Source organism: Barbus barbus (assembly GCF_936440315.1).
Source record: "Barbus barbus genome assembly, chromosome: 38".
Classification (NCBI taxonomy): domain Eukaryota; kingdom Metazoa; phylum Chordata; class Actinopteri; order Cypriniformes; family Cyprinidae; genus Barbus; species Barbus barbus.
In genome coordinates, this window is record NC_136716.1 from 4,368,097 (window position 1) to 4,395,724 (window position 27,628).

Here is a 27,628-nt window from a genome sequence, read left to right on the forward strand (position 1 = left end):
AACCACAAAACACACACCCAAGTTGAAGTATTCGGCATTTTAAGAGCAAAACAAAAAACCAAAAGTAATTACCAACCAGCTTAGCAGATCTAATAACAAGTATATGCTAATTGTTATTAAATTTTTTATCATTATGCAACGTTTACATGTGCCAAATACAGAATCCCAAGGACCAAACATATATACTGATAGCCAACATTACAAGTCCGTTCTGATTAGCTCCTGTATTTGCATTCATATGTCTGTGAGCATGCATGTGTGTGTGTGTGTGTGTGTGTGTGTGTGTGTGTGTGTGTTTATTTTTTGTCAAGTGTGTTCTAAATATATTATGTGATTTTTGGTTGTTTCCATTATATGTTTTGTTGGTGCTGTTTGTGTTTTTTAGAGACTAACCTAAAGCATATGTTTATCTAAGGCTGCAAGAGCTGGATAATGATGCTAATTTTAAATCAGAAATAAATCTATTAAATAAATACAGATCATTTAAAGGAATCGCAATTTTATTAATTTATTAAAATTTATTTGAAATTAGCACTATCATCTATTTTACGAGCAATAGTATTTCAGCCATGTAAATCCTTCTCATTTTAATGACTGTGGGATTAAAATTATGTGTTTATATGGATTGAATTGGCTTAATGGGATAAAGTTGATCATTTCTAAGAGCCTGTCAAATTTCAGAAAGATCAGCCATACTGATTTATAATAGCTAGTAAAATAGCAAATGTGATCGCAGACTCACAACTGCTATAATTAAAATAACAGTATAACACAGGAAATCTATAAGGATGATAAATGGAGTTTGTTGGACTCAATGATTGTTCTCGCACAGAAACTGGCATTAGGCCAATCTGACGGCAAATCTGTCATCACAGCATTAGAGCACAATCATTTAACAGTGACTCCTTTAACAAAGGAGGCGTTTGGAGAGCTGAGGACCTGTCCACAGGCTTCCTGTCTTCATTCTGCATAGACACAGTCTGTAAATACTTCTCTCTCTAAGTAAAGTAGTAAAGAACTTTATTAAAAATTAATAATGTTCACTTAAAGCACAAACCATTCTAAATGGTTTAATAGAATGTCTAAATCTGTCCTTAACACTAAATAAACACACAAAATATTACTCATAGTTGTTTCTTTAGCTCACATCTAACCCTAATCTTAAAATAAAATAAAATTAAATTAAATTAAATACATGGGTTTTTGTTAAGAAGCATATTTCGTACATCAGGCCTTTAGGAAGAAGGAAAAAATATATCTAGACCTAAACTGAGAGCTGAAATCTGTTGCTGATATATATATGGCCACAAAATTAGAAATTCTGACAGCTTGTAATGCAAATCAATATATTTTTTTAAATTGTATAGCAGACTATTTCCATAAAACGGCTTTAAATATCATTTGTCACTCTATGCCTCCTAATAATAAGCCTAAGGATGATATTTAAATTCTTAGTTTTATGATCAGAGTTTCTATTGTGGGGGCAAAACATATAATTCAATTAAATACAGTGATGATTGAGAAATGAACAAATAAATGTCCATCAAAAACCTGCTGTATAATATTTGATACTCACTTTTTAACATGATTTTTTTTTAAAACATTATGTATGGATAATCAAGTAAACTTCTGTTGCTTCTATCCAGTAAATAATCATTTTATATTATTATAATAATTTATGTAATAATCATTTTATACAACGATACTAAAACATATTTTACTTGCTAAAAAAGTATAAATTATCAATCAGATAACAGAAGGCATGTAGTTTATTGTGTGCAACAGGTTTGATCATGTTGATAAATTAGAGCCTTAGAAATTTGTGTATCAAATAAGATACAGTATGCTGTGGTAAAGACATTTCATGTGATTTTTTTTTTCACCTATGGGGTTGTTTAACTGACTGTAGCTATTTATTACCATGAAAACATAATAAACGGTTAATGAACAAACGTCATATTTCAAAGAAATCTGATATACAGTCACGGCCAAAAATATCGGCACCCTTGGCAAATATGATCAAAGAAGGCTGTGAAAATTAATCTGCATTATTAGTCCTTTTGATCTTTTATTTAAATAATTCACAAAAATCTAACCTTTAATTGGATAATACAAATTTAAAATGGGGGGAAATATAATTATGAAATAAATGTTTTTCTCTAATACACATTGGCCACAATTAACGGCACCCTTTTATTCAATACTTTTTGAAACCTCCCTTTGCCAGTTTAACACCTCTAAATATTCTCCTATAATGCCTGATGAGGTTAGAGAACACCTGACAAAAGATCAGAGACCATTCCTTCATCCAGAATCTCTCCACATCCTTCAGATTCACAGCTCCATGATGGTGCTTCTTCTCTTCAGTTCACCCCACGCATTGTCTATAGCAGGGCTGTCCAAACTCGGTCCTGGAGGGCCGGTGTCCTGCAGAATTTAGCTCCAACCCTAATTAAACACACCTGAAGCAGCTAATCAGGCTCTTACTAGGCATACTAGAAGCTTCCAGGCAGGTGTGTTGAGGCAAGTTGGAGCTAAACTCTGCAGGACACCAGCCCTCCAGGACCGAGTTTGGACAGCCCTGGTCTATAGGGTTCAGGTCTGGAATGGCCAGCAGAAGCTTGGTTTTGTGCTCAGTGACCCATTTTTGTGTTGTTTTTGAGGTTTGTGTTTGGATTATTGTCCGGTTGGAAGATCCAAACATGGCCCATTATAAGATTTCTAACAGAATCAGTCACTTATTGATTTTTTATCTGTTGGTATTTGATAGAATCCATGATGCCATGTGTCTAAACAAGATGTCCAGGACCTCCAGCAGAAATATAGGCCCACAACATCTAAAATACAGCAGTATATTTCATTGTACACATGGGGTACTTTTTATCCCTGTGTTCACCAAACCCATCTTGAGTGTTTGCTGCTAAAAAGCTCATTTTTTAGTTTCATCTGACCATAGAAACCGGTCCCATTTGAAGTTCCAGTCGTGTCTGATAACTGAATATGCTGGAGTTTGTTTTGGATGAGTGAGGATAATTTTTCTTGAAACCCTCCCGAACAACATGTGGTGATGTAGGTGCTGTGACAATTATTTTTAAGGTTTTCTGACTCAACTATTTTCTGCAATTCTCCAGCTGTGGTCCTTGGAGAGTCTTTAGCCACTCAAACTCTCCTTCTCACCGTGCATTAGGACGATATAAGCCCTATTCGGACAGGATTAGTTTTACATGGAGAGGTGGGGTAAAGTAATTATTACCAGAGCTTCTCAGTTATTTTAGTCCCGTCCGAATACGCCATCTCAATAGTCATTACAGACAATGTCAGTAAAGATTACGGCGACTTTTACCTTCTGTAAAAAGGTCCGGAGAAATTACCTCAGGTAATACTCATCCCGTGTGAATAGACCAGCTGTAAAAATATAAGTAAATATTCCGTCATTTCCCGCGGTTTTTCAAATATGGAGGCGCTTGAAGAAGCTTTCAGTTGTGTTCTAGGCAGAGGGACAAGTCAGTGGCAAACCTCAATTCTTTTCAACATAAATGCAGGATTAGTAAAACAATACCAGCTACGCTACGCTTCCGCTCTCTCTGACAGTGAGTTCATATCACACACAGCAGTTCTACATAGTTCTACATAGTCACGCCTCCTGTCAATCACTCAGCGCATCACTCGTCTTGTCTAAACCACCTCAAGCATTTTTACTGTTACAGAACGATGAAGAGCACTTACATTCAGGAAGTAACATAAAACGTACGTGACGACAGGCAGTTGACGGCGGTGCGTAAATCGAGTTACCCCTCACACTTCTGATAGCTTTACTGAGATTTCTAATCCCGTGCGAATCGGCCATTAATATTACAGACATCCTGTGGTAAAATTACATTACCCCATCTACCCCTGTAAGACTAATCCCGTCCAAATAGGGATATAGACACACGTCCTCTTCCAGGCAGTTTCGTAACATTTTATGTTGATTGGAATTTCTTAATTATTGCCCTGATGGTGGAAATGGGAATTTTCACTGCTCTAGCTCTTTTCTTAAAGCCACTTCACTAATTTGTGAAGCTCAATTATCTTTTGCTGCACATCAGAAATATATTATTTGTTTTTTTCTCATTGTGATGGATGATTAAGGGAATTTGGTTTTTATTTATATTGAACTTGAACTTTGTTTTATTTATATTTTTGTGAAACAGGAAGCCATGGCAGGATAATTTCATGTTCATAATCACCCTGGAGTGCTCAAAATTGTGAATATGAATGTCAATATACTTCAGAGATATTTTACTCATAAGAATTTCTAGGGGTACCAATAACTGTGTCTAACATGTATTTGAGAAAAACATTTATTTCATGATGATATTTCCCCCCATTTTAAATTCTTATTATCCAATGAAAGGTTAGATTTTCGTGATTTTTTCAAATAAATGTTCAAAAGGATTAACAATGCAGATTAATTTTCACAGCCTTCTTTGATCATATTTACCAAGGGTGCCGATATTTTTGGCCATGACTGTACTTTTGCACAGTGTGACACTCAAACTGAGTTAACAGAAGATATTCAGATCAAACTACTAGTACATTTCTTTACAACTTTTGATAACTTTCATTCTGAACCATTTTAAAGGCTGACAAAACCTGTGCAGCACACGGTGTTCCACTCCTTTAAACGCAAACCAGGACCTGCAATGGCTAAAAAATGCTTTACCAGATTTCAAATATCAGTTTCATCTGTCTGGTTTGAAAAAGTTTTCAGAAATTACAGGACAAGTTGAACTGCTGATAAAAAGAGCAAGACATGTCTCATCACATCTATTAAAAGCAACAATATCAGCAATCAGATGATGCACAAAGGAAGTTGAAAGAGCTTCAGGAAGTGTCATGAGGTCAAAGGGAATGCAATCTAGACTCCCAGTCACGATTTCCCACCAAGATCATGACTCTCCTTAAGAGAGCAAGAAAAGCTGAGCTCCATATGTCTGTGTGTGCTGTATAAGCATTACTTTAAGACTACGCATACTTTCATTTGCTTTAAAGGGGACCTATTATGCCCCTTTTTACAAGATGTAAAATAAGTCTCTGATGTCCCCAGAGCGTATATGTGAAGTTTTAGCTCAATATACCACACAGATACATTTTTATAGCTTGTTAAAATTGCCACTTTTAGGGTATGAGCCAAAACGCTGATTTGAGTATGTTGCTTTAAATGTGAGTGAGCTAAGAGGGCGGAGCTTCAAGAACTCTTGAAGCTCTGCATTAGTGCATTAGTAAAGTGCCCTTGTGGTCCGGTGCCCCCAGTCTGCGATTTCTGCCAAGGGAAGGGGTGTTCGATATGACGATTTTTTTGATCGTGGACGATAAAATTGTCTCCAAGATCGGCATTTTCATACTGTACAAATTAAAGAAAAATTAGCGCATATTTTCTAGTCCAACTGCACTGTGCTCACATTTAACCTACTTAAGCATTAAATTACAAATAAAAAATTGCATAGGCTGTCTTGCGCCCTATTGTGATCTCGAATCGCAGAATATTTTAGTTGCCTACATGCATTTGAGAGACGTTCTTAAATGTGATGCATGTATGTACAGTTTTTCAGCTTAAATCTCAGTTTTGGTCATTTCTTGACTTAAATGACGATGCATGGATTCTTGTGCGGGTTATTTATGATGAAGTAATATAGAGCAATAATATACAGTTGAAGAGCGTGCGCTGTGAGCACAGTAAAACGTCCGACAGAACAGGAAAGTTTGTTTTACTGACATATAACAAGATCTGATCAGACCGCAGTTCACTGTTGTTCTACTGAAACTCATCTGGCACCCGTACCTTTTCCGTGCTTGTTTAATTTGCGCGCTGAGTCAAAGTTGAAGTGCACATCTGAAAAGTCTCCCATTTGTTGTCATAAAGAGATACAGCGCTTCCGCATCTTAATAAGTTCATAATAAATACATTTTTGAACTCATTAAAATGCTTAAAAAAAAAAAAATGTTTCATGACATTATTTTTATCAACTAAGCTTTTGGTTATTTTTAAAATAAGATTTTCACATATGATTTCGGCAAAATGGCACCCCCCTATGCACTGCATACCCCGTTTTTTGCGCCCCTGGTTGTAAATCCTTACCTGTTTCATGCATGCTTTACCTTTATTCGTTTGTTTTTTTATTAAAACTCTGCAGTCTTAATAGATGGACATTTTATATGCAATTCAAATACATCAGAAACACACAATCTTAAATTCAGGCCTAAATGTTTCTCATAATGCTGATTAACTATAGTATCAGTGGTATATTCCATCGTAAATCTATGCCTAATATGGGAAAACATTTGAGTATAACATGGTAATATGGTGTCAGCATTGTCAGGAACCCATTGAATGAAACAGTTTTCATATGCAAATGAATCTTTTTGATTCAGCACTCAACATTAGACCTCTGTGGGCTTGGAAGGGCATGAGTGGCGTTCAGGCGAAATTATCGAAAATTGGTTTCTTGCTTTGTTAAGCACCTGTGGTGGGATCAAAGAGCACAAATCCTGTGTGTCATCTAGGTTTCAATGAGAGGTGTTTGTGTAAAGCTCGATACGTTAGTCATTTGGAATTGAAAAAAACTTTCAATTTAATTGTCGGATGAACGCAAACAATGCATTGAGCTTTGAAGTACTTCTGAATAAGTGAATTTTAATTGCTTTAAAGCACAATTAATGCTTTCCTGGAGGATTCTCAGACGTTGACGTAATCAAACACTCATTTTTTATTTTAATACTTGTTTATACTCTTGCACTTGCAGAAACAAAGGTATAAGTAGGATAAAGGGAAGAATAAGTAACAAGGATCTTACATTTAGCCATGAGTTGCCTCAAGATTTTCTTATGTTTTAATTTGTATTTTTTTATTCATGGGCTTCCAATGGGCTTCCAGGTTTTTCATAACGCCACAGTCATTTCTATGTATTAGTACAGTTCTTTTTTTTGTCAGTTCTCTTATATTGTTTAAAACAAGAGCAAAACAATCTTGTGCCTCTATCATCAGGTCACACCAGTGATGTTAAAAACCTTCCTCAACCTTCTTCTCCCTCACATTTCAACCCTCAGCACAAATCTATCATCCAAAAAGGTCTCGCTAGCTATCAAAAAGCATCGCTAACAATGTTTAGAAGATCTATTATATTTTGAAAATCTTTTACCTAATTTGGTGATCCTGGTCAAAAATGACTTGCTTGTACATCTCTCGTTATGCTATATTACATCTTTCCAGCAACTTGTTTTCTTTTGATTCGTAGCCTACAGGTTTTGTATTTCTTTTGGGAACCAACTGATTGTAGCCCTCATTGACCTGAGCTGTGCACCTCAGCTTAGCCTATGCACCAGTTTTTGAGTGAAAAAAAAAACTTGTTTGTGGATCATTTTGCTAATGTTCACTCAAAACTGAAGGTAAGGCAAACAAGGACTATGAACAATCAGTTTCAAAAGAAAAAAAGTGCCAATTGAAAGAAAACATATTGAGAACATTTTTGTTGGCCAGTCATTTTGGGAAGTTGGTTGTGTGAGACAACATTAACCAACGTTTCCAGAACACGACATGAGGGTTAAACAAAACAGAGCCAAATGATGATGCATATGGACTGACAACTTCAAGCCAACTAACTCACTTTTAGGCAAAATATATAATTTAAACCTATTTTCAACAGATCACAGACAAAGTAGTATAATAAGACAAGTTACAGTGAGCAGCAGTTTCTTCAATGGCAAAAATTGACTTGAGCAATTGACTGATTTTGTAAATCCAGGCTTATTTGAAAGCAATAGGCTTTTGCTTACAGCTGAGACGACTGTAATTTAGTATATGAATAGAATTTACTGAACGATTAAGTACTTAGTGGGTTAGTCACTATTTGCACAACAGAAGGGATTGTTTGCCAAGCCCTGTGAAAGTATAAGACACTTTAGTCAATCTGTTTGGCTCTAAAAAAACTAAGATTGAAATGTTAGAAATTTAATCTGAAACAGGTAATATCCTTTATACTAGATATATGTTTTACAAACAAACAAAAGGTCAAATATTTGCTAACGTCATTTCAAACATAAGGCTGTAATGTAAGTTTGATTTACTGAATTCATAATTTGTTTATATTTTTTAATTATATCCATGTTTCTACATAAAAGGGCCTAATAATGGATTAAAAACAAATGTAAAAATAAAAATAAAACATTGTTTCATGAATTATTTTGCATCTTCATTGATGTGTGATGGGTCGATTAATCAAAACCTGGGAATGGAAATGGAGTCATTGATCACTCAAGTCAAGTGGACGTCATTTTGCAATAAATGCATTATATGAATTGATTATGGCAGAGAGATGGTGTGACGAGGGTGGTTTTGGGATCTGAGAGCTGGGCGGGGGTTGGCAGCCGTATGGCTATAAATGCAGCCGCGACTAAGTGAAGAACAGAAAAGATCTGCGATTTCAGAAGACCCTCCTGCTGCCTGGACAGACTGTACTGACGGAGAAAATCTCTTAGCTGAGAAAGATTTGTCTTTTGTATTTTAAGCTCATTATCTGTATTTTTTTTTTTACTTAATATAAGAATTTTATTTGCATATTTTGGTTCCTTATGGAGATTTGGAAACTCTCAGTGTTAATGCCCACCATACTTGCTCTTATCTGTAGTGTTCAAGGATTGTCTTTTACTCTAAACAGAGACCCCTGGATTTCAGATAAATGGGAGGTGAGAAATGTTTTATTTTATTTTTTTATATATATTTATATATATAGATAATGTAACTAATCAAAAAGGTTATGATTAATAAATTAATGGTTTTACCCATTACAAATGTTTTTCCATCATAAAAACAAAACACGCAATGCTGTGCGTTCATCAAAATGCTTTGGTTGTTTGGACAGACTGAGCCAGTGGAGGAGACTCTAGCCAGTCTACTAAAGAGATCAAAATCTCATCAGTTCTATGGACTAATGGGAAAACGCTCTGGTAAGATTTGGTTTTGCTTACTTCAGGATACAAAACACCTACAAGAATTATGTTCTGTTTAACTTGTTGTATTACAGTTATTAATACTTGATTATTACAACAAAATACAGTGGAGTCTAATTTAAATAAATTAAATTTAAGCAGAAACATTGACAGATTCTAGTGCACTATTTCAGTTGTTCTTGCATAATTCACAGTCTTTAATCAAATAATATTAACAAAAATTGTTAATGACATTAACAATAAAAAATGAACTCACTGTAGTGCGCTTCTGACATTAACGCTGTATATTCATGATTTGATTTCCCTTACTTGTTCTAGAAGTCGTCCAGCCTGTGAAAATGGAACAAAGAAGTGAGTAAATTCACTTAAGTATCTAAATTAAATATTTCCTTCGATTAATGTCTATATTTTTATATAACATGCATATCTACATCCAGGCTTTCTGAAGGTTTTATAAAGGTAAATGTTAGACTTAAGTGCTTTTTAAACAAATTCAAGGGAACAAAATATATCAGCATGTTCTCTGAATGGAAACACATCTAGGGAGCACACCGAGTTGTATTAGCAACACTTTGTTGGAAAATATAACTTGCATTATATTGTCTTGTTTTAAAGCACTAATGTCTAAAGATCCTTACATCAATATTCATACAAACATACAACAAATATTTGTTCATTTTTTAAGCATAACCTTCATGTACAAACTGTAAAATGTAATTTCTCAGACAACCAGACTCCATATTTTCATGTTGCATCTCAAGTAAATTTATCTTGATTTAAGGATGTTTAGGTATTTGTATTAGACACAAGACAAACATATATTATCAGGAAGATATTAATGTTTGCAGTGTATTCAACGTTTAATACCATGACTATGAATTCAAAGATGTTCTGCCGGTGTGGAAGGGCAAATTAAGAAACCATGAATAACAGATCGATTTTGTTTGCCACTGGCTAAATGTCTTGGTTTAAAAACATGCATTAAAGACTAGCTCTGTTTCCTCAAAGGGCATAAGGGAGACATGTTTGTGGGACTAATGGGCAAGAGATCTTCAGGAGGTATGCTTTACACTGCTCTTACACCAGCAGTTAATGTTTTAGACAGTCTTATTGGTGTTGGGAATTCATTTATCCAATTAAAAAAAAAAAAGGCCTCTAGCTTTCTTCTTTTCCTATTCCATCTACTTAATTTTTTTATTATATAGATTAAAAAACACCTTGCTACGTGTAGTGTTAAGCTAACCGAGCACTTGCATATCATTGCTCTTTTATTGGTTTTGATTGCTTCTATTGTCTTCATTTCTAAGCCGCTTTGGATAAAAGCATCTGCTAAATGACAAAGTAAATGTAAAATAAAAACTGCTGGGCTATACTGCAACAGTTTAAACGAGGTGAAAAACTGATTTTCATATTAATCTGCAGGTGAATTCAGAAAAACAATCCCAGAGACCAGCACAGCAATGGAGAAATCTGGAGATCTGAACAAACAAGCAGGTACAACACTGAAATAAAACTGTATTTATGCAAAAATGATGAAAAACCAGCAGTTTATGAATGTGAAATCATGTTGTTGTTCACACAGCAGATGTGCGAGAGGAATGGGACAGACTTCACTAGCCTCCGTGAATCAATACACAATTATTCTCCTTTACTGGCACCAACATAATTCATGAGAACATAATTTGGGAGCATTAAGCAAGTAAATGTCTTGCTTCAGGTATCAAATGTGATGTAATAAAAGTATGTATCAAACAAGTTTTTTTTTCTCCTAGTTCTAATTTAAATTAAAACATTTTCACAAATCTTTCAACACAAAGAAATCAGGGAACAAATGTGTGTAAATCCAAATTGATTTTTTACCCCCGTAAGGCCTCGTTTTTAACTATATTCTACTGAGAAACTATTTTTTGCTTTTTAAAAAAAACGTTAAAAATATATGCTGGGGCATAGTCAATACTTTGGCCAGAGAAAAATATGAATGAAACACGATTTCAAAAAATAAATAGCATTGTATAAACAAAAGTGAGAGATTCCAGAGATACAAAGGGCACATAAAAAGAGACAAAAATTACACTAACAGCTGAAGCCATTGTAAAAGACACTGTTGATGGAGTCATAAAAAAAAGATATAACGGCAGTACGAAAAGTAACGTGTAAGTCCATTAGGTTCCTTTGGGAGGGGTCCATTTCAGAGAGCTGGGGTCTATGGTCTTGTTGTTGTTGCCCCTTTTGGTCTCTTTGGCCTTCCACTCGTCAATCAGGTCCTGTGCCATTCAGAAACAAAAGAACCAGAGAGAGAGAGAAAAAAACTATTATATAAAGCATACACAAAAAAACAAAGAGAGATGTTTTCCTCCAGCACGCAAGTTACATTTTCATGTAATATTATCCTTTCAAAATCATGCATGTTTTCCAAAAAAACTGAATACTTAAAACTAGGGTATTGCCACTGAACTTCCATTATTATTCCATAGAGCAGGCACATACATGCAAACATTCAGTCTTATTCCAACAACATTTTAATGCAATGATATTTCTGCAAGAACAACAATGCAATTACTACTAAATTAACATTTAGGGTTTTTTTACAATAAAAATAAATAAATTGCATTTTGGCTTTTAAAATTTGCAGAGGAAAAACAAAGTAGGGATGCACGATATTAACAGACTGATATAGGAATCGGCTGATAATGGCTTTAAATGTAAATATCGGCATGATATGAAAAATGATACCGATATGTCTTGCCGATAAGAGGAATACATTAACTCACATGTGCTCAAGGTGTGCTAGCGATTAGATCACATCAGCAGTGTGGCTCATTCTTGAAGCAAAGTTTTGTCTGAATGATGATTAGATTCACTCTTTTGGATTGCTGCATTTAATCTGTGAAAGCATGTACAGAATGATGCGTTCGGTGTGTGATAAGAGTACACAGTAATAGCACGTGCAGCGGCAGCCTCCCCCGGGGTCCTAACGCCTGTTCAGTAAAGAGTTTTAATCTTTAGGGGGCGCTGTTGGCCTACTTCTAATTAAATTAAAAGTAAAATAGTAGGTCTGTGTATTGGCAAGAATCTGGCGATACGATACGTATCACGATACAGGGGTTGTGATACGATACATTGCGATACTGTAAGCAAGGCGATATATTGGGATATTTCTTATTTTCAAGATGTTTATTCGTCACATACACAATTATACAGAGTATAACCAGCAGTGAAATGTAAGTCAGGTCCGCTCCAAGGACAGTGCAATTATATAGTGTACAAATATTAAGAAAAAGAAAAGTAGAGAAAAAAAATAAATAAATAAATAAAAGCGGTAAAAAAAATTATAAATATAAATGTACAGGTCAGTATGTTGTTGACATAAATAGTAATATAACAGGAATGTGCAAAAAAAAGTTGTACAGGGTATTTAAATAGCAGGAATATGAGGTAGAAAAAATTATGAATAGCTTATCGATATATTGATTTTAGGAATAGGATATATTTTTAGGAAAGCTGTCATTAAGAGCACACCACTATATGCAAACCTTAGCAATAAATAAATAAAAATTGTTTAACCAGAACACACTGGGATCTGCATTTGCAATAATCAGTCCCTGTAACATTCAACATTATTGAACCACTTTTTGTCAAGGGGGGGAAAATTAAAGTGCTTGCACTCTAGTTAAATCTATAAAATGTATTTTATAAAAAAAGACCATATATTTTTATTTTTCCAGTTTAAGTTTACAATTGTAATAAACGATGTCATAACATTTTGATCCGAAAAAAATAAAAAAATAAAAATACATAGTATTAATGAAAAATAAAGTGCTTGCTGGATTCCTAAAAAAACTAATTGTAAAACAATAAAAATAAATACAGATGTTGAACATTCTCAGAAGCTTTCAACTTGGATTTCACAGGTTCTCAGTTTGTATTTATGTTCCGCGTGGAATCGTCGAGGCCACGGCGCGAGCACCACCCCAACGGCACAAAACGCCTCCAACACGAGAGAAAGCTGCATTACCGCCCGCTGCGTATCGCGCGAGGGCTTTTCACACGGGACGCGGCAAGCGGCGGGACCGAGGTGGCACCCGCGCCGCAGTCCCAGAGCGGACGTAACCACAAAAGCCCAAATGACGCCACACTTCAGCTTTGTAAACCGAAACCATAGACTGTAAAAAAAAAAAAAACGAGAGCTGGAACAATTTTTTAATTCTCCATTACTGGCAGCGAACTACCGCTAACATTAGTGGCATGCTCTAATGCTAGTATTTCCTGTCACTGTTTAAGTTCAGAGATGAAGACTGCCCGGGATATGAACTCAAAACGAAACAACTGTCATGAATCCTGTATGATTTATTTTTTTTTTTTAAATATCGATATTCCATTTTTGAGAATCGATACAGTATCCCAAACAAAATATCGCGATACGTGTATCGATATTTTCTTACACCCCTATAAAATAGCCTACACGAACAACATCTAGACGGTTTCTGATTAAATAAAGCAGTAATTCATGTCACAAAATAATGAGTATGTTTTAATTTAAAGGTCAGAAACTATAGCTTACATGGGAGAAAAAATTAAAACAAATTCACAAACATGACACTTGTAAATTAAATAATTTTATATATACTGAATTATTCATTAATGTGCAATATGTTTTATTTTTTAAGCAAATCATAAGCTCTAAACTATTTTGCTTGAGACCATCTACAAATGTTAGATAAATCTTAAAACAAAATGTTAGGGTTAACTGCATCCTCCTGGGAAAAAAAAATTATTATAAATTAAAAATGCAGCGATTGATATATAGTTTATTTATAGTTATTTTCAAAGCTTCAACGTATTGTCAAAAAACCTTCATTGTTGTTTAATTCTAACAAATAAATTAGATTATTAAATTGAATAATTTAAAATATTTTGCTTATAATTTCTGCACAGGAGAGACTTGGTGTTGCCTCCAAACAAAAGGAAATATATCAGTATCGGGCAAAACGAGTCGAAAAATATTGGCACATTGGATATCGGCAAAATCCAATTTCATGCATCCCTAACTAAAAGATTAATACATTATCATCAACATAGTTCAGTCCATGGAAATAGCAGCACAATAATAAAAAATAAAAAAAAAAGTATTTTCTGATACCTGTCGCTTCAAGACCAGATGCTTCCCTTTCCAGTACTTGAGCATCTGAAGTGACTGCAGAGTACTGACAATATCCACAGGATTCACTGCCGTCTCTTGGCTGATCTCTGAACAGGACAAAAAAAAAGGCTAAACCCACAGTGATTTTACAGGGATGTCAGAGTAAACGTGCTTACAAAACACTCTCTTGCATGGCAGGGGCAACTTATCTTACCCTTGATGGAGATCTCTTTGCCCTTGAAGTTGCACATGTACCGTAGCAGCACCTCCTTCCAGTAGCTGCGATAACTGATGAGGCCCAAATCTGACAGAGGGCGCTCTGGAGAACCTACCTTCTCCTCAACCTTTGACAGGAGGTAACCTAGAATCATGCCAAACAAAGACAGTGATGCACGTGTTGAAGAATATCAGCATCAGAGATAATGACATTACAACTACAACTGTTCTGAAAGATCTCCAATATTAATGGGAATGGTTACAGTTTTAACATGTAAATGGTTATGATGTCAAAGTACTGATGCCATGTATAGAGGCCTATGATTTCTGTGTTCTTGAAAACACAGGTGGTATTGCAGAATGCAGTTATACAAATGGAACTTGCAAAATAACGTAAAATATTGCAGAATTTAACATTTAATAGTAAACCCACTTGTGCAGCACTTTGTTTGCCAAACATTTTTATTTGATTACATTTTAAATGTTATGTTATGATTTGAACAATTTTATAATACAATAAATTATTAAATTGTTAAAAGTTTTATTATTTTGACTAATTACACATGCTTTTTGGTTATAAAAATATAATTAAAACCTGTTAATTGTCACAGGCCCACCGGTGGGCCCACTTGCCATTACATGTTTTGAACAGTAATATCTTAGTCTGAACCTAAAGCAATCTTGACAAACTATATCATTTGAAAGCTTAAAGACTCTAGTTTTCATATTTGGGGACTGATTTTTGAAATATTTTACAGAGCAACTGTAATTTATTAATTTGCAAGAAGAGTACTCATCAGAGTCAGAGAGCGAGTTCTGACCTTTACTTTGAAACAGTGATACATATATAAAATCATGATAAATCATGAAAAAACGGCATTCATGTTCATGTCAAGTGTTCAAAAGATAACATTCAGTCTACTGCACTAAAAAAGCACTAATGTAGCAAACACGTCTGCAGTGTGAAAGTATTTAAAACTGTCCGAGAAAGATGCAAAAATCATTAAAAGCACAATGCACTGACAGCGAGAGACTGCTTAGCACTGCATCTCATGTCTCCGATGAGAAGAGGAAGGGGTGGTTGTTGCTGGTTTCTGTAGTGTATCAGGGCTCTACACTTACTTTTCTTTTTAGGAGCGCTTGTGCTCCTAATTTAAAATATTTAGGAGCACCTTCAAATCAATAATCAAATTCTGATCAAAAATTAACCTTCCCATTACGAGGTGATATTTGACTCCTTAAAGTGATTTACAGGGAATTTTGTTTTTACCTTTGTAATGGCATTTTTCTAACTTTATTAAAAGTATGTAATCTTTTATGTAAAATGCAAAAAAATATATTTATAAGCATTTATCATTTCTAATTAAAACAACAGAATAAAAAACAAGTAGAATAAGATGCCAATCAAACGAAATCAGCATTTAAGAAATTTGAACTACGGAGGTGGCACAGAAGAACACACAAGTGGCTTGTAGGTGCATTTTCAGATGTTTAATGAGGCTCAGAGGTTGCATAAGTGCAATTAAATTCATAAATTCATGTTTAGGTTAATGTTTTAAATATACAATTTGAATGTAGAAATATTAAAGGATTTAAATAACAGAAAAGATAAAAACTAAAATTGCCGGTAGGTGGCGGTATGTCACTGATATGATCACTGAATCATTCATTTAATTGATTCGTTCAAACGGCTGATTCATTCAGGAGTGAAGTACATGACTGTCTTTATGAATGGGTAATTGAATCATTGACTCACTCGATTCATTTAAAAATGCAGTTCATTCATAAACGAAACACCGCTGTGTTTGAATGGAGATGCGCAGCGGCTTGGGTGTTACTTTGTTTGAAACTATTTTCGTTGATGAAATAGAGCAAAATAAGTCAATAGTGTAGTCAGACAATATAAGTCACTTAATATTAACTTCTTGTTTAATGAACTGTTGTATTAAATCAATATCACATTTGCAAACTCCCTTAATAATCATTAAAAGCTGTCACTCATCTTGCGAAAAAACGTATTCGGCCATCGGCCCAGTGTTTCATTTTGTTCGGCTTCGGACAAGATTTTTCATTTCGGTGCATCTCGAAAAAAAAAAGATCTAAAAGTGGTTTGAATATAAAGAAAAAACAATAGATTCTCAATTTTAGATGCAGCGTGAACTATAACGTAAGTTTAGGGTCCTTGTCACATGTTTTTGTGTGTTTTTTAGAGGCTGAACTGAAATCAAATACTGCCATACTTCTGAATGTGATGTCTATGTCATAAATATTGAGAAAAGTATGGAAAAGCATGTTTCAGATCACTCAAACCATACATGGAAATGGAGCCGCCCTTATATGGTTACTAATGGGGTTTGATGGTCATCTAGTGGAAAAGCTTGGTACTACACCCAAACAAAATTTCACTGAAAGCTCATTTTTTGAGACAACCTTAAATTTGGAACAACTTCTTCAGATTTTTGGTTGATTTTCTAGTTTTAGAGTAAAACATGTTTTGTAAAATTTTCAAATTTTCATAAACTTCCATAACATTTTTGTAATATAATTTAACTTTTTTCACCTCTACAATAATCTGCCAAGTATCTTCTTTAAAAAGAGTCCAACCTCAAGTCTATGCTCTAAAGCATTCAAAATGTATAACAATTTAAGTTGGAAATGTCATTTTTCGGGTCCATACTCAAAAAGTGGAACCGACAGTTGACAGGTTAAACCAATAAAGCGGAATTCAGAAACATTAAATTAATAAAATAAAATTCGGGGTGAAAAAATTTAACTGATTCATAGGGCCCTAAAAATTTATTTGCTGAACTTTTAATACATTTTTACAATACATCAGTTTAATGATTTTGATTAATTAAACATGCTTTCAGATTACCATCTAGATCTTCATATCACTAATCTGCAAACTCACATAAGACATAACACAGGTACTCACTGAAATCAATCAGCATCTTGCCATAGCCCTGCCTCATGTACTGTGGCATAGTCAGGATACAGGACACATTGTAATTCAGGAACGAGTTCTTCTCCTGCACAAAACGGAGAAGCAGTTTAGCCAGTGCGCATATTACATGACAACTCTTCTGTCTCGAAAAACACTAGAATAACATTTCTCAATATTGTTCATAAAAGTAGCATTATATTTGCATGTTTTGCCAGGTCACGAGGTTTTCAGTACTCAATAGGGTGAAGTGCTCTTCAGACTGGTTAGTAGCCCCACAAAACACTTAAGTCTGGTTCAGATTTTTTTTTATTCACATAATTAGACCCTTAGAAAGACACTCCATGCCAGCCGATTCCTCGTTCACCTATTCAGAACAGAAAATAGCAAAGATCAAAACAGCTGTCTTAAATTCAATCAGTCACTACTTCCCTAGCTTAAAGCAGCATCCTACTGAAGCTAAACTAAACTCAAATCTGCTAAGAACAGTTTTTGCGCACACCCTCTCATTCTCCAATAACTACAAAAGAAACTTTCAAAAATCAGTAAAAAAATTGGTTTGTGGGACACTGGCATTAAATGCAAATATGTTGACAGTAGGGATGTCGATTTTTGATAATGTCCATGATCGATTGTCGTTTAGATGAACGATCGATTAATCGTTAACCTTAATACTGCAAAATGCATCTATTGCAGTGGCATATTCACCAGCATGACAGGATGTGCAAATGTCACTCAAAACACCGGCTTCCTCACCCAAATTAAAGGAGGTTTTAGTCTAAAAATGGGTAGTAGCAGGATTGTAAAATGAATAGATGTGATTATGATCATTTGATAAAATGAAGAGTCACGGAGACCGCTGAATGCACCTCTTTAACTGGTTTTCATGGTGCTCGTTGTTGTATTATAAAACACAATCACAATGTTTGAAACATATTTTGAGATACTGATTTTTGACTTTCATGAGCTGTAAGCTCTAATCATCAAAATTAAAAAAAAAACTTTTGAAATGTTTTACTTTACATGTAATGAATATAGAATATATGAAAGTTTCACTTTTTGAAATAAGTTAAAGAAAAAATGAACTTTTTCACCATATTCAAATTTTCTGAGATGCACCTGTAGTATTGCATGTTAGCTTGCTTGTTGTGCCGAAGAGCATATTTATTTAAGCCCATATATCTTATTAACAAGAAACTATGCTTCTAACCACAGGTCGAAAGCTGTCGTTCCAACCACGTAAGTTTGTGACGCTGATTGCGAACGCTCGTTTGAACTATGGTTTCGGGAAACACCGAATCGTTGAACTATGATGGTAACGATGGAACGTGCGACCATAGTTGGTTAACGATGCTTTTGGGAAACGCACCCCAGAGCGTTCCATGAGCGGTGCATCTGCAGCAGTGCAGAGATCGTTTCCGCACAGAGTCCTTCTTTGCTGTACTGCACGCACTGAATTAATGTGACAGCGCATTGTAAATATGAACATGGATTGACAAGAAAATGTAGTAACTACACTATAAATGTATATAATTAAAGTCTACTGTATTTCACAGTCGACACATGGCTTTTTGGCCATGTTTAAAGGAAAAGAGCACTTTTAGATAAACAAGGTGATATTAGATGTCACTTGTGGAGGTATGGAAAGCAAAGTTTTTTATGAACCGCAGGATTGTTTGTAATAAAGATTTAAATGCAGTAGAGCTTAATTTAGAATGTTTGTGATAACATAAGAAAAGTAGTTTACATGTTTTGCCACTTGCTTGAGCAACTTAATATTTAAATCTAGAAGTAAATGCAAAAGTAAAAAGCTTCGAATAATGTGTTGCTTATATTAATTGCGTTTAAACGTGTCTATAAACATTGTATTACCGTGAAAAAAAGAATCACAATGAAAAAGCATTTTTAGTACCAATGTTTGGATTTGAAATCAAAATGGATCAATTTTGTGTTTGTGGTAAACCGATGGATCAGTAGTGGACTCCTGTGTGAAATCAGGCTTGTGCTGTGTGTAAGCTTTTCTGCAACTATTGCACGAATGGAAAAACAAAAAATGCACCGAATGATCAAACATTTGGGTGAGATAAATGTATATTTCATAAAAATGTCTAAAAATGCAGTCGATTAATCTTTGACATACCTAGTTGACAGTTTAGTGCTTATGGTTTTGTGATCATGTAATTCCCAACATGTAGCCTCAAGGACCTAATTACCTTTGAGAAATATCCCACGAGGTGACAGCCTGTGTTATCAGCTTCAGTCATGACATAAAACAGGAAAGGCTCCACATCATAGTACAGTGTTTTATGGTCCAGAAACAGCTTGGCCAGCAAACAGAGATTCTGGCAATATATCTGTCGGGGCGGGGATGAATAAATTTCATATGTTTATCAAACAAACTCATCAACAGCTTAGAATTGGATTTAAGAGGGAAAACAGTCCATGCCACAAAGCAACACACACGTCCAAAACTCTTTGCATACATACAGCCACAAAAAATTAGTACATTAACATCCAATGCCCACCTTGTTCTTTTTCCCATCAACCTCAAACACAGAGATGGCACCTTTTCTGTAGACTTCATCACCAGGAGGGTGTTTCCACACACATTTAGCCTGCATAGATCATGACATCATTTCACATTTAACTTCATCTCCATATAGAGTTAACCAGCACTAACATTTGACTAAATTTTTAGACATGCAATCATAACAGAGATTAAGGGAAGTTTGGCTTCATACCATGTGTCTGCGCAGGATGGTCTGACTCTTCATATACTTGAGGCAGAACTCACAGATGTACAGACGCCCCAGACGGGCGTATTCCTCAGGGTAAGGAGAATGGTACCAAGTGTCGAGCTCATAACGGCCAAACAGGATGGTCTTGATCATGTTACTGCCCTCTGTGATCTGACCCTGCAGACGAAGTTTCTCCTGCAAACAACACAAAATAACATAAAAACTAGGATTGGGCAGTTGGTTTGGGCAACCAAAATCTCAGTTAACTCAATTAATTTCATCCCAGTAACATTAAACCATCATATGGTAGGGTTGGGCAATTTGACCTAAAATCAAAACCTCAATTAAGATTTAACAATTATTATTATTATTTTAATTTTTACATTTATTTTTTTCCCCCCTCATAGATTATTAAAGGGTTATAGTGTAAAAATACTCCAATATTAAATGTGAGATTTTTTTTTTCTAATGAAAGTGCATTTCTTATCTTTGTGATTTTAAAATAATTGAAGGAAAAACTATTTATGGATATTTGCTGAATATTTAGAACAAGTGAAATCAAAGTTTGCTTGAAATGAAGACATCTTATGAAAAAAAAATTCACAATTTCAGTTTTAATGTATAAAGCAACTTTCCTAAAAAAAAAGAAAAAAAAAAGAAAATAACAACAAAATAAATTAATATTGCCATGTCAAAAGTAGAAAATAAGCAGCATCTCTTGCAAACTAAAATTTTAAATATTGTCATGTGGTCTCAGTGTTTTGTGATATCTCTGTGATTTGTTTTCTCTCTCTCTTTTTTTTTTAAGATTGTTCTGATGTTCAAGTAAATGACAATAACTATATTTTGGGGAAAAAAAAATATTGTCATGCGAAAAGTAGAAAATAACTTGTATTTCTCGCAAATTAATATTTAAAAAATAGGATTTAAAAAAACAAAATAACTGACATGGGAAAATTAAGTCGGTTAAAGGTTCTGAATTTCGGTTTCGATTTCTTTTCGATTAATCGTCCAGCCCTATACTATGGTTATTTTTACTAAATAAAAAAAACACACATACTATAATATCTGTAATTGACATAACCACACTATAATATCTGTAAATTAAATACTTAAATGAAGACATCTCAAATGACTATTGTCTTTATTTACAATTTGATGGGATGAAGCTAAAGGGTGAGGTTTTAGTCGAGTTGCAGTGATGCTCTGCTGTGTCAGAAGTGAGGCATGTCTGTTCATACCAGATCCTCTGCTGCACGGGCCTGAGCTTTCCTGAAGAGCTCTAGATCATAATCACTGGTGATGTTCTCCAGCAGTGGTTCACGAGTGGTTCCATGTGACTGTCTGTGCTCCTGACACATAAAAAAAAAAAACGATGTAGATGATCACATATATAAACATCATTAATAACACGAGCATTATGCGGACATATAACCATTTTTTCATTAAAATATAGATAAATATTTCAATATATCACAGAGAGGACACTATTACCATGTACTTTTCTTTTTGGTCTTTTGTCAGGCCAGAATCCCTCCTCTTCCTCATCTCCATGACCTTCTCTTTATATCGAACTTGTCTTTGAGTTGGTGCCTGTGAATGAGCAAAGCAAATTAATATTACACCCCACTTTTACTAAAAGCTACATTCTGTTTCATCCAGATAAATCTCTTCATGGATAGCTCATGAGTCATAACCTCACTGTGGTTACCACAGAATTTAGGGCTTACAAACAATCACAACTAATTTTAAAGAAGAATAATAGAAGGCAACACACTGCTGACGTTAGGCCTTCACATAAGTGTGTCTTTTTGGGACAATAGCATGCATGCACTTAAGAGGCATTAACACACTTGTGTAATGTTTGTTTAGTGTTGAGCGAACATCTGTTTGGCGAGCACCTGATGTCGAGTAGCGTGTCTGTTCTCCTCATTCTGCCCCTGACTGCGCTCTTCCTCTTGTTTCTCACGCTCGATGGCTTTCACCTGATAGGGATAAGCACACAAAGATAAACAACAGAGAAAGTGCTAAACAATACAGAAAAGGACAAACCACACATGCCCATGCTAATTAATAATTGCAACTTAGTGGCTGACCAAAATGATGTGTTTAACTGTCAAAGCTCATACCATGAAAGAAACATTCAAAACAAAATTATACTCCTATACCTTTTGTTCTTTAATATCTTGAATTGTTTTTAGCTTTATTTATTGTTTTCATTTAAATGTTAAGTTTTGATATTTTGCTGTATGCATGTAATTTTTATTTAAATTCTTTTTTTTTAAATGGGTATATATAGTATTTATAACGTTTTAACTTTTAGTTTTGGATCTGTTTTAGTTGTTTTAATACTACAATTAATTGCTTCTGTTGTCCTCATTTTGAAGTCGCTTTGGATAAAAGCGTCTGCTAAATGACTAAATAATAATAAATAATAGAAAATAAAGCAGACAAGCAAAGTATACTTTGGGCTTAAAGCACCTTGCACTCATCTGCTGAAAGGTTATGGTAGAGAGGGCATCCTGATATGGAGAAATGTCGCTCGTGTTTCCCTGTTAAATGTCCTGTACAAAAGAAAGACAGAAAAGTATACAGATTTTAGCTTTAAACCTGACTATAAACGATCCATTTAAATTTGAAATGTTTTATAAAACTGTGAACATTGTTTTTTCCAATTAAGCCCTCGTAAACCATTAGCACTGAATTTTATTATTAAGCCAATGTAAAAGGAAATTAATCTGAAGAGCAATTACCTAGAGAATTGCACCCAGGTGTGGGGCACTTCATATTGAAGTTGTAGCTCTCGTGAAAGCGCCGGCGTTTTGGACGATGAGAGGGGTCGCTGCCAGAGTCTTTCTGGTCTTTAGTCACGCTCTCATCGTTGGATGCATTGGGGCTGGATATGTCAATGTCAGATTCGGATGAGGGGGCGTTTCCTGTGGGTGTCCTGGGGGGAGACTCGTCTCTCTCGACTGCTTGTTTCACATCCTGTGGAGCATCTAGATGAAGAAAATAAAGAACACCTTATAAACACGCATAAAGGTGTGTGTCAAACAGAAAAGTAGGGATTTTAATACAGTAACTTTCATGAATAATAGCGCACAAATACATCACAGTAATACGTTAAGTTAAAGAATATATGTGACCTTGAAGAATATAGTCTCAAGCCAGTTAAAACTTAGTTTCTGCTTTTTTCCTCCTTTATTAATGTACAGGATATATTCATGTTTACTTTTATAACCTCCAACTTTTTGAATAAATTACAGGAAATAAAATTTGGATTTTTTTTCTGATTAACTGCAGAAGTTTTCCTGATGCCTCTTTTTTTTTGTTTTGCAAAATAAACAGTAAACATATACATATATATACATATATATACACATATATATATATATATATATATATATATATATATATATATATATATATATCTCATGTGTCCTATTTCAGCTTCCAATTTTTTTGAATGAATTACTAGAAATAAAATGAGAATTTATTTTCTGATTAATTAAAGAATCAAAAATAACTGTTAAGCTGCAGTAACACTAGTGAAATTTTGCAAGCATAAATGTCATACCGTAAACAATGCTTTTTTAAGGTGTATTACTTTAACACATACCTTTACCCAACCGTTTCTCAAGTGTTTTGGACAACTGGCACTTTGAAGAAAATCATCAAGTCTAATATCTATCTACTGCCCGACTGTATGGGGTGCCAATATATCAGCTGTGTGTTTCTACCTTGAGAGCTCTGGCTCAGGCGCAGTGATGCTCGGGTCATACGGGTGTTATTGCGCTGATTGGCTTCACTATGGGAGCTGTCGGTCTTCTCGTGATCTCCAGAGTCATCAGAATCAGCAGTCCCGTCTGAACTACTGCCTGCTGTTCTCTGCAAACAGGGTGTAAACAGTTCTATCACTAAACAAGTCAGACTAAATATAGCAATTAAAGATGCCAACAACATAAATATGGTCAAAAACATACATCTAGCGTAAAAAGCAAACAGAAACATTTCACTATTATACAATCTGGGTTGTGTTTGTATACATCCTCACCTAAAGCCAAACCGCTAAATTAACTAACGTTAGCTTATCAGCTTAAAACAAACCGTTTCAGAGCCACTTCGGTGGTTTTCGATTCTAATGTATTAATATGTTAGCTGATAATAAATAATTGTAATATTTTCAAAGAAACTAAACAATTTTTGTCCAAACATGTAACATAAACACTGAGCTAGCAGTTAGCCCGCGCTGAGGCGACTGCTGACCTGATTCTCGCATTTTCTCTCACCTTCCTCCGCGGCATGTTCTCTTCGATGAGTCCAACCGCTATCCTTTTCACAAATGTGTCAAACAGATATGTTTGTTTTCTGTTATCTGATATAATACAGCAGCTGTGTGTTCATAAGTTTCTGTGTTTGTGTTCTCGCCGATTGTTCACTCTCTCGCGACTCGCGCCACACCGAACCAAAGCGGAAGTGACGTGAGGACGAAAAACATGGCAGGCTAGTCGTATCAGAAATAATTTTGGACTTGTTCTGAGTAATGCTCGTATAAATACAAACGATGACTTTCCGGTTTATAACATCCTCGTTTTGGGATTTTATGTAAGTATTTCAGCGTGAATCCTTTTTTTTTTTTAATTAATTTTATGCAGATGATCCTATTGTTCAAATACAAAGATATATTGTTGTTGCAGAGTTGTGTGGACAAAAACCTGTTGAATAAATGTTATGCGAAAATGTGTTTTAAACATTTCAAACGTAATGATTTATGCGATTAATTTATTCTAGCTCGATATTTTTATGCACGTTTTGCAAGTTAAAATGACTGATATTTGTTTTCAAATAATGTATTTTTAATGTAATAAAGATTACTTCTCATTTTTATATCCATGTTCTCACGAGTAAGTCCTTTATTTAAATGTTTAACTATTATAACAGACAACTTTTGACATAGCGTTTGAATTTGGCTCCACATTGCAAAATATTGACAAACTCTACAGATGGCGCTGCAGACACAGTCAATATTTGCACTGAGGCCATTATTAATATCATGCATGAAGCTGGTTTCAGTCACATCAGCTCATAATTACATATCCTCAATAAAAAAACTTGTTTGTGATAATAAACCTATAAGCAAAGAAATTAATGACTTTATGGTGATTTCAGATATTCAGCTTCATCTGTAAGATTTGATGTGTAAGACAACAATCTGTGTAATTTATCAAACTGAAATGTATTTTTTTATCTAAAGTAAACGTTTTGTTGAGGTTTGCATCTGTTTCTCTGGCAGATTCTGACCCCTCCTCCTCAGGCAGGAGGCGTGAAAGGGAATATCATGTGAGGGTAGAAAGAAACTACAGTGATTTTCCTGAATGTTCCACCACCGCCTTTAAATGGGAAGAGCAGGGGGTGAAGTGGTATGTTCCTCTCCAGCAGCTGATACCTTCCATCCTAAAAATAGAGCCAACCTCTCAGACAGCCACAGACATACACTGAGCTCTCTCCTGCCAGTCCCGTCTTCTCTAAAAGTAAAGAAAACCACGTAATCTATTAACCATTTAAAACATTTACACAGGGAACTACAAGAACAACCCTACGAGAAGTCAAAATGCCAAAGATTGTGAGACCAGAGAATTGGTAGGTGTGAGCATGAGGGCTTGTTTGAAATGGCTGATGTCTTTGAACAGCACATGTCAATGTTGCAATGAACAACTGCACTTAGACTAAAGATTAATTTTATTTACTTCTGAGCAGACAGTTTGTAACGTAATGAGACATATTTTGTCTAAACTGGTTCTTTCATTTGTTTAGTCAACCAGCCAGAACACTGTGGTACGACCGGAAAAAGTATGTGACTATCAACTTTGTGGTTCAAAACCCAAAAGATGTTCAAGTAGATATTCAAGACACAAAAATTATTTTAAGGTAAGAAGATTATTTCAAAAAGGTATTATATCAAATATATTTGATTATGTTTGTGTAATCCCTTGTAATCCCTATTTTTCAGCTGTAAAGATATAGATGACAACAATATCTACAATGAGATTGAATTTTACGACAAAGTATTTAAATCTGTAAGTATTTAACCGTTCAGTTTGTGATTTGAACCCTGAAGCTTGTAGTATGTGTGCATATGTAATTTTGATGGCACATGCATACACTTTTAAACCTATTATTGTGTTTTATTGGAGGTAACCAACAGAAGAAATATTAATATTCCTAGAAATAAGTCCTATTTTGTTTTGATGATATCATGATTCATGAAATATGTAAATGAGGCTAAATGCCTAGACATTTCATTAATGCTTAGTTTTCTGTGGCTGTTTTAAACAATTTTGTGAATAATGCTCTTTTAGGATTCAAGGGAGAAAGTCTTTGACCGAACAGTTAATGTCTTGATAAGGAAAGTGAAGGAACATGTGGCATGGCCTCGACTCCAGAAAGATCTTGCAAAGGTATCTATCCATCCATCCAACCATCCATTGTTCAATCTATTGTGCTCTGGTCATTTTTTCATTGTCTTTTCAGCCCGCATGGCTGTTAGTAGACTTTGATAACTGGAGGGACTGGGAACATGAAGAGGAAGAGGGCATGGCAGAATATGAACAGTATGTGGATGTAAGTCACTTCATCTGTTTGAAGTGGGTGATGCAACACCTGATATCATTTCCTGCACTGACACAGGATGTTTTGGCATGTTGAGATCTTAAATAATTTTTTCTGCAAAATTATATTAATAACTCTTTTGAAATGCAGATGCTTAATGAAATGAAGAACAAAGGAGAGCCTCCTGCCATGGATGACCTGGACGATCTTGTAAGTCATGTGATCCTGAAACAGTATCACATGGTTATAGTTATTTAATTTCAGTTTTGAGGTCATGACATGACAACTTTTCTTCTTTACAGAGTGACTGAGCGCCAAAGCCCAAGATGAGCGATTACAGATTTCCAAAATGTTGTAGTGTGTAGTAAATGTAGTAATGTAGTAGTGTAGTAAATGTAGTAATGTGTAGTAAAAGCCAATTCACATTGCCCTGATAAATGTGCAATAGACCGCCACTGACATTGTGAGCTAGACTTATATGTATGACATGGATGTAATATGTAACTGTCTTTTTTTTAACCTTTCTTTTTTCTTTATTTGATTTTATATCTTTTTTTCTTTTTTAATCTTTTTTCCATTTATGTTGATTTTCTTTATTTCCTTGCAAAACAAATCATCCTTGCTTACATGTGTATTTTCTATTTATGATTTTAAAAATGCAACTAAAGAAATTGTTTATGTTTTTCATATGCTGTATATGTATGTGTTTTCTCCATTAAAGAGCTTGAAATCTGTGATACAATGGTATTTTTCATATGTGTTTGTTTATTTAAGGTTCATACAACGCTTATCCAAAGAAGTAACTGGACCCATAAGACACATTTAAAAATAGTTTTAAAAACAAAATTATAAAATGTTATATTTATCCAATTATTATCATTATCTTGTAAAATATGTAAAAAGGAATAGTCCACCCCAAAATTAATTTTGTTTTAGAAAATTGCTCACCCTCAGGCTATCCAAGATATAAAGTTGGTTTGAGAGATTTTTTAGGCT

At 34.6% G+C, this 27,628-nt stretch overlaps 2 protein-coding genes across 5 annotated transcripts; one reads left to right on the plus strand and one right to left on the minus strand.

Annotated features, from left to right (window-relative positions):
• Positions 1 to 9,045: 9,045 nt before the first annotated feature.
• On the minus strand, positions 9,046 to 24,506 carry LOC306857809 (histone acetyltransferase KAT7-like). Of its 2 annotated transcripts, XR_013783141.1 has the most exons (15): positions 24,313 to 24,506; positions 23,764 to 23,911; positions 22,777 to 23,022; positions 22,505 to 22,587; positions 21,925 to 22,008; positions 21,518 to 21,616; positions 21,265 to 21,375; positions 20,027 to 20,218; positions 19,811 to 19,900; positions 19,499 to 19,639; positions 17,280 to 17,373; positions 14,343 to 14,489; positions 14,129 to 14,235; positions 11,760 to 11,872; positions 10,485 to 11,252 (listed from the first exon to the last, which is right to left on the minus strand). XR_013783141.1 is itself a non-coding variant. In XM_079397977.1 (14 exons), exons 1-14 carry the CDS (start codon positions 24,325 to 24,327, stop codon positions 11,151 to 11,153), a joined length of 1,659 nt encoding a protein of 552 aa, XP_079254103.1. In that variant the 5' UTR covers positions 24,328 to 24,506; the 3' UTR covers positions 9,046 to 11,150. The 2 variants fall into 2 exon arrangements, 1 of the variants encoding a protein (XP_079254103.1); XM_079397977.1 differs by lacking the exon at positions 11,760 to 11,872 and having other exon boundaries at positions 9,046 to 11,252.
• Positions 24,481 to 27,378, plus strand: LOC306857810 (putative protein PTGES3L). 3 transcript variants are annotated; one of them, XM_079397979.1, is made up of 9 exons: positions 24,481 to 24,628; positions 25,317 to 25,663; positions 25,838 to 25,951; positions 26,034 to 26,100; positions 26,383 to 26,481; positions 26,555 to 26,644; positions 26,783 to 26,842; positions 26,935 to 26,986; positions 27,032 to 27,376. In XM_079397979.1, the coding sequence occupies exons 2-8, from the start codon at positions 25,635 to 25,637 to the stop codon at positions 26,941 to 26,943; spliced, it is 468 nt and encodes a 155-aa protein (XP_079254105.1). In that variant the 5' UTR covers positions 24,481 to 24,628; positions 25,317 to 25,634; the 3' UTR covers positions 26,944 to 26,986; positions 27,032 to 27,376. The 3 variants fall into 3 exon arrangements, with proteins under 3 accessions (XP_079254105.1, XP_079254104.1, XP_079254106.1); XM_079397980.1 differs by having other exon boundaries at positions 24,496 to 24,563; XM_079397978.1 differs by having other exon boundaries at positions 26,935 to 27,378.
• The last annotated feature ends 250 nt before the right edge of the window (positions 27,379 to 27,628 follow it).

What these genes read in the sequence shown, in the direction of transcription:
- LOC306857809 (XM_079397977.1), bottom strand. An exon ending in ACCTGGGTGCAATTCTCTAG is followed by an intron (nt 22,588 to 22,776) that starts GTAATTGCTCTT and finishes TCTTTTGTACAG; the next exon opens with GACATTTAACAGGGAAACAC. An exon ending in TTTCAGCAGATGAGTGCAAG is followed by an intron (nt 22,009 to 22,504) that starts GTGCTTTAAGCC and finishes TATCCCTATCAG; the next exon opens with GTGAAAGCCATCGAGCGTGA.
- LOC306857810 (XM_079397978.1), top strand. Translation starts at nt 25,635, where the DNA reads ATGCCAAAGATTGTGAGACCAGAGAATTG. An exon ending in ATTGTGAGACCAGAGAATTG is followed by an intron (nt 25,664 to 25,837) that starts GTAGGTGTGAGC and finishes TCATTTGTTTAG; the next exon opens with TCAACCAGCCAGAACACTGT. An exon ending in ACGACAAAGTATTTAAATCT is followed by an intron (nt 26,101 to 26,382) that starts GTAAGTATTTAA and finishes ATGCTCTTTTAG; the next exon opens with GATTCAAGGGAGAAAGTCTT.